Source organism: Mustela putorius, unplaced genomic scaffold (assembly GCF_011764305.1).
Source record: "Mustela putorius furo isolate JIRA1106 unplaced genomic scaffold, ASM1176430v1.1 tig00537227_pilon_pilon_pilon, whole genome shotgun sequence".
NCBI lineage: Eukaryota > Metazoa > Chordata > Mammalia > Carnivora > Mustelidae > Mustela > Mustela putorius.
This window is the reverse complement of record NW_025422368.1, coordinates 6,175,702-6,182,409: the sequence shown is the minus strand read 5'-3', so window position 1 is coordinate 6,182,409 and position 6,708 is coordinate 6,175,702. Positions and strand designations below refer to the sequence as shown.

The window sequence follows — 6,708 nt, the reverse complement described above, 5'->3', positions numbered from 1 at the left end:
GTATATAGGGTCCCTCGGGGGGCGTACTTACCACTTACCACTTCTCCCCCGGACTCCTTGGTAGTCTGTCAGCGGGAGAACCTTGTCGCCGTCCCCTCGCCTTCTCCAGCTCCAACGAACCCTATAAGTCTCAGTCATGGTGAGTGGAGGGGTCCTGGGGATGTGACGTGGAGGTGAGAACAGCCCGAAGGGGCGGTGGAACCCGGGTGCACGTGGGGCCGCGTCCCGGACGCCTGCGAGTAAACTGGCTTCTGATGACCGGGTTGGGAAAGCCGAGTTTACCGGCAAACTTATGTTCAGGCTCGAAAAGGCGGCCAGGACGCTGCCTTGGGGGGAAGTGGAAAGCCCTCTAGATCCCAGTGAGAGGGCATCGCCCCAGGGCTCGCCACAACCGAAGGCAGACCAGCGAGCCGTCACCTTGGCCCCGAAAGACTTGTGAAAACTAAAAAAATCCCTCCCCTCCATTTCTCTAAATGACTTCACCTTCCCGGTGTCTTAGCACTCCGGCCCCGAAGGTGCATCCACTTCCTGGCCCCCCTCTCCGGCGTCCAGTGACTCCCCGCTGAGTCACCTGGGTCTTGTCTCCCGGGAGGGCTTCCAGTTGCATCAGTCCACCTGAAGGAGGTAGGCAGGCTGCTCCTTTTAAGGGAATTATTAACCGCCACTTTGTCTAATTTTGCAATTCTAATGTTAATGCAATGGGATGTTTATAGCTCAAGCTTTGTGCTTAGGCCACGTTTTTAAAAACCAGTCTATAAAAAGACAGTTTCTTATAAAACTGTTGAGTAAACAAGTACTAACAATGTGTTCTTAGAGAAGGTCTGTTGGAGGTCTACCTAAAAGAAGTCATGCTGTTAAGCCAGGATTTGTGTATTAAATGTTTAAAAATAATATCTTTAAAGAAAGGGGGATACAGTGAAGTCACCCTCATCAGAGACTACCCCTGTTGTCAAAACTAAGTCTGTCTGTAACAAATTGTTTGAGTGCATTTCAGCAAGGGAGGTGGAAAGATACTTGTCAAGGAGTGATTCAGAAAATAGTGCGGCTTTTTAAAGAAGGGCTGGAGAGCAAGAGCAGCAGATGGATTTAGGCAAGCACTGGCTAGATTAATAGTTGTTTTTTTTTTTTTTTAAGGTGGCTGCTTATCCAGTGAAAGCTAGACTAAGTGAGTTGATCACCTGTGTCTTCATCTCCTGAGTGGCCAGGAGAGAGTGGAGGGCAGGTAGTGACCATGGTCTAACAAGAAAGCAATTAAGAGGGGCACCTGGGTGGCTCAGTGGGTTAAAGCCTCTGCCTTCCGCTCAGGTCATGATCCCAGTGTCCTGGAATGAGGCCCCCCCACCCCCTGCTCTCTGCTCAGCGGGGAGCCTGCTTTGGGCTCGCTCTGTCTCCCTCTCTGCCTCCCTCTCTGCCTACTTGTGATCTGTATGCCAAATAAATAAAATCTTAAAAAAAAAAAGTGTTGCACAGTGAAAGTTGTTTTGGGCTCATAAGTCAATAGAAGAAACACTTCATTAGAATGAAAGGCTTTTCTCAAATACTTTATCTCTTTGGGCCTGGAGCTGTCAGGAACTGCACTCTCTCCAGCTTTCCTGGGCTGTAGAATTTCCAAAGTCCAGTTAAAGGTAAACATGATGCAATGGTAAATAGTCATAGGTTCATTAGAACAACCAACTCCCCTTTCTCCCACAGCCCTAGAGCTGGGTGAGTCAATGCAGGTAATCATGAGCTCGGTGATGTGGTGAGGAGACCATGGGTGTTTTATGAGGAGTGTAGGCGGGAGGGAGGACCATAGGTCAAAGGTTGTGGATGATTGGGGTTTTTAATTATCTCAGCTTATGAAACTAGGCCCTTTGAGATCTTAGTGGTGGTGTTTTCTCTAACTAGTTTCCTGTTAGCAGCTTTTAAAAACTTGAAACCCTCATATTTGGGGAAAACATAAAAGGAGGTAGATATTTGGTGTCAGTATTTTTTGAAAGTCCTCTACTAGTCTGCAAAGTAGTCTGACTTACGGTGAAATACAATAAAGCACCATTTTTTGTCTTCCCCTTAAATCTGAAGGCAAAGATTCTGTGTTCACAGTCTTACTTTACTAGGCAGAAATGAGTTTGGAAACTTATAAATGATCTTGTTCATCAAGTAAAGGAAAACAGACATTTTCCCAATATCGTTAAATTCTTGACGCCGAAGGCTTTTTCCTCACAGTACCAGAGATCTCTGTATGTACATCTGGGTAGGAAACAACTAATTCCTTAAGCTATTAGTCAAGTCTCGTTGACACTTCTGCCTTCTATTTCCACGTGTCTTCAACCCTTCCTACTCAAGATGTGTTGATAGTATAGGAAAAATGTTCTTCCTTAAGATTAAGTTCTTCCGCAGGGTTAAAAAGCTGCCTCTGACCACAGTTTTTAGAATACAGCCAGCTGCTGCTTATCTGGCATTTTCCCCGTGAGTCATATGGCTGTGGTTTGCTGGTTTAAGCTGGTTTTAAAGGGAGAGGCAGAAGCCCTTGTCTTTTAAAGAATAGGATTAAAGAGGGACCAGAATGAGCTCAACAGTTACACAATCACACAGAATGAATCAGAGCTCCAAAGGGGAGTTTTGCATGCCTTTAAGGAATCGTGGCAGGCATATTTCCCAGGAGCTGGGGGAAATGTATTGCTTTAGCACAGCTTCAGTCTTTCTAAAATGGTAGAAACCTGACCTTGAATATCTAATGTGACTACAAAGCAAGGGTCTGATCTCTGGTCCGGCCTAGTAGTTTATTAACATATCTTTGGTTTTGCAAAGCATTTTCTCCGAATTAGTCACCAAAGGCTCTTGCTTGTGAAATAACCTTGGGCAGGAGTGACTTCCAGAAAGGTGATTATCTATCCTGAAGGTTAATTAGTCATTTAGGTGTGAATCATTCCTAAACGTTCCATCTGATCTGTCCTATTCTGGTATTTTCCTTCCTTCTTCCCACAGCGTGAGTGTATCTCCATCCACGTCGGCCAGGCTGGTGTCCAGATTGGCAATGCCTGCTGGGAGCTCTATTGCCTGGAGCATGGCATTCAGCCTGATGGCCAGATGCCAAGTGACAAGACAATCGGGGGAGGAGACGACTCCTTCAACACCTTCTTCAGTGAGACGGGCGCTGGCAAGCATGTGCCCCGGGCCGTGTTTGTAGACCTGGAACCCACAGTCATTGGTGAGTTGGCCTCTGTAACCTGGTGAGCTCCCCCGGGGGGTCTGGGACAGGAGGTCTGTCTTGGGGCTTCAAGGACCCTGTGAAATTGAGCAGGCTTGTGCAGGTGGTGAATGATGGGGGGCTGCTGTGTTTGCCTTTTCCAGATGAAGTTCGCACTGGCACCTACCGCCAGCTCTTCCACCCTGAGCAGCTCATCACAGGCAAGGAAGATGCTGCCAACAACTACGCCCGAGGGCACTACACCATTGGCAAGGAGATCATTGACCTTGTCTTGGACCGAATTCGGAAGCTGGTAAACATACTTTTTATTTAAAGTGGGGTGAGCGTTTTCTTATAGTTTGGTCCCTCTTAAAGCTGTAAGAATCCTTCTTTGCACACTGAAGTGAGCCATTGAGTGCTCACAAAGGAACTGGATTTTGAACCAGATGGTCCTGGGTTATGCAACAACTATTTGGGGCCGGTTTAAGTGCTCCATTGCCTATTTCCATGTCTCATAAGGCAGACTTGGGCAATTGCTCGAGGCAGTTAGGGCAATTTACCTAAAGTCAAGGTGAGGACCCAGGAGGCTTAACAGTTTAATTGATGTTTAAGATCATTAAACATCCTGGTTCATATTAATCAGCTTCCCTGCTTCAAGTTCCCATGCCCCTTTTAGGTCATCTTAGTCACATTGAGTAGGTGGCAGACTGACATGTACTGATCAGACTCCTAAAAAACAATATTGGATTACCTTACGTTTGGTGCTTTGTATCAAGACAGAAGGGTCAGAGCACAAGAAGCCAGCATAACCCTGACTAGAAATGGCAGACACTGGAAACTTCTTATTTACTTATTTAAAGAAAGATTTTATTTATTCATTTGACAGACAGAGATCACAAGTAGGCAAAGAGGCAGACAGAGAAAGAGGAAGGGAAGCAGGTTCCCTGCTGAGCAGAGAGCCCGATGTGGGGCTTGATCCCAGGACCCTGGGATCATGACCTGAACCGAAGGCAGAGGCTTTAACCTACTGAGCCACCCAGGCGCCCCAAATCTCATCACTTCTGAGAAGTGAGGATTGTCAGGTGAGAACTTTGAAAAGTCTCATAGAATGGCAGCTTGTTAACCAGAATGGTGTAGTGAAGTGGTGGAGAGCTCCAGTGATGTTAGGCTTTGTGGAGCTGTGGTAGCATGTCAGCTTTTGCAGAATCCGTAGACTTTCTCTGATAACTAGTGTTTACTGTGTCAGGCTCTCTGACAAGTACTCACTTAATTCTCAACAACCCGAGGTAGGTTACTATTCTCCATTGATAAATGCGAAAGCTGAGATTGGGAAATAAATTTGATCAGAGCCATACAGCAAGGAACTGGTAGAGCCGGATCCGGACCCAGCCTGACTCCTAACACCAGGGCATTGGAACTTGGTTCTTCTGTCGTATTCCAGCTTGGAAAGCAGCTGACAGATCTTTATAAGACCTCCGTTGTAGGGGGCTGGTGGTCCCAGGCCTGTCCTTGCTTGGTAGCTCTCCATCTGTGAGAAATTTCCCTTCCCTGTAGTCACAAGGGACAAGGGGGCCAGAGGTTGCCCTCTCAGCGACTGAAACTTGGGCCTTGCCCTCCTGATTCTTCTGTGGAAGTGAAGATAGTTCATTTTTAAATAGCTGTTTAGCAGATTCCCCCCCTTCCAAGAACTGTGAAAAGTTTCCCTGAATTTGAGCACTTAGAAGCTCGTTATAATTGCTGTCTTAGCAAATACTGTTCAGAAGATTAAAGAAATTTCAATTGGGAGCACCTGGCTGGCTCAGAAGAGTGCTCCACTCTTGATCTCAGGCTTGTGAGTTTGAGCCCCACATTAAATGTAGAGGTTACTTTAAAAAAACTTAAAACAATTTAAAAAAAAATCTCGATCAATGGAATTTTGAATTGAAAGAAGTCATTGCAGCTTTCACCAAGGCTAAATTTAAAACTTTTCTTTTACAGGCTGACCAGTGCACAGGTCTTCAGGGCTTCTTGGTTTTCCACAGCTTTGGAGGGGGAACTGGTTCCGGGTTCACCTCCCTGCTGATGGAACGTCTCTCTGTCGATTATGGCAAGAAGTCCAAGCTGGAGTTCTCCATCTACCCAGCCCCTCAGGTTTCCACAGCTGTAGTTGAGCCCTACAACTCCATCCTCACTACCCACACCACCCTGGAGCACTCTGATTGTGCCTTCATGGTAGACAACGAGGCCATCTATGACATCTGTCGTAGAAACCTTGATATCGAACGCCCAACCTACACTAACCTTAACCGCCTTATTAGCCAGATTGTGTCCTCCATCACCGCTTCCCTCAGATTTGATGGAGCCCTGAACGTTGATCTGACAGAATTCCAGACCAACCTGGTGCCCTATCCCCGTATCCACTTCCCTCTGGCCACCTATGCCCCCGTCATCTCTGCTGAGAAAGCCTACCATGAACAGCTTACAGTAGCAGAGATCACCAATGCATGCTTTGAGCCAGCCAACCAGATGGTGAAATGTGACCCTCGCCATGGTAAATACATGGCTTGCTGCCTGTTGTACCGTGGCGATGTGGTTCCCAAAGATGTCAATGCCGCCATTGCCACCATCAAGACCAAGCGTACCATCCAGTTTGTGGACTGGTGCCCCACTGGCTTCAAAGTGGGCATTAATTACCAGCCTCCCACTGTGGTGCCCGGTGGAGACCTGGCCAAAGTCCAGCGAGCTGTGTGCATGCTGAGCAACACCACAGCCATCGCTGAGGCCTGGGCTCGCCTGGACCACAAGTTTGACCTGATGTATGCCAAGCGTGCCTTTGTTCACTGGTATGTGGGGGAGGGCATGGAGGAAGGGGAGTTTTCTGAGGCCCGTGAGGACATGGCTGCCCTTGAGAAGGATTATGAGGAGGTTGGAGCAGATAGTGCTGAGGGAGAGGATGAGGGTGAAGAGTATTAGGCTGTCTGCTATGATTTTTACACTCCGTTGTCTTGACTGTCTTTTTTCTGTTCTGGAAGCTGTCTGTCCATAGCCCTAACTTGTCAATAAAAGTGGTATTTCCATTTTAAATATCAAGCTGGCTTCTGTATCATGGTAATTACTAGCCCTACTTACTTAAGGCCAATTGGGAGTGGAGGAGGCTGGCAGAGGCTCTCCCCAGTCATTGGATCAACACTGTAGGTAGCTTCTGGGTACCATGCACTGTGCTAAGTGGTTTGTTTCACTGAAGACCCGATTGATGAGCAGGGATAGAATCCTATCACCAGCAAGGCAACAGGCTCAGGTTGGGCCAGTGTTTCTCAGGCTAAAGTGTGGATGTGAATCACACGTAGGTATTAAGATTTAGGTCCTCATCTGTAGGTCTGGAGGGGAGCGTTAGAAAATAATGCTTTTTTATTTATTTATTTTTTTAACAAGCTTCCAGCTCCTGCTCTTGGTCTGCTGGGACTGCCTATAAAATAGTAAGGGGGTTAGGGAACCTAGCTAGTAGGCGGTAGAGCCAAGATTCAAGGAACCAGCCAGGGTACAGAAACTATTGCTGTCAG

The 6,708-nt window shown here is 47.1% G+C and overlaps 1 protein-coding gene across 1 annotated transcript; it reads left to right on the top strand.

Moving 5' to 3' along the window:
- Positions 1–6,238, top strand: LOC101679966 (tubulin alpha-1C chain). The gene is made up of 4 exons (XM_013049159.2): positions 1–139; positions 2,968–3,190; positions 3,334–3,482; positions 5,147–6,238. The coding sequence occupies exons 1-4, from the start codon at positions 137–139 to the stop codon at positions 6,119–6,121; spliced, it is 1,350 nt and encodes a 449-aa protein (XP_012904613.2). The 5' UTR covers positions 1–136; the 3' UTR covers positions 6,122–6,238.
- Positions 6,239–6,708: the final 470 nt, after the last annotated feature.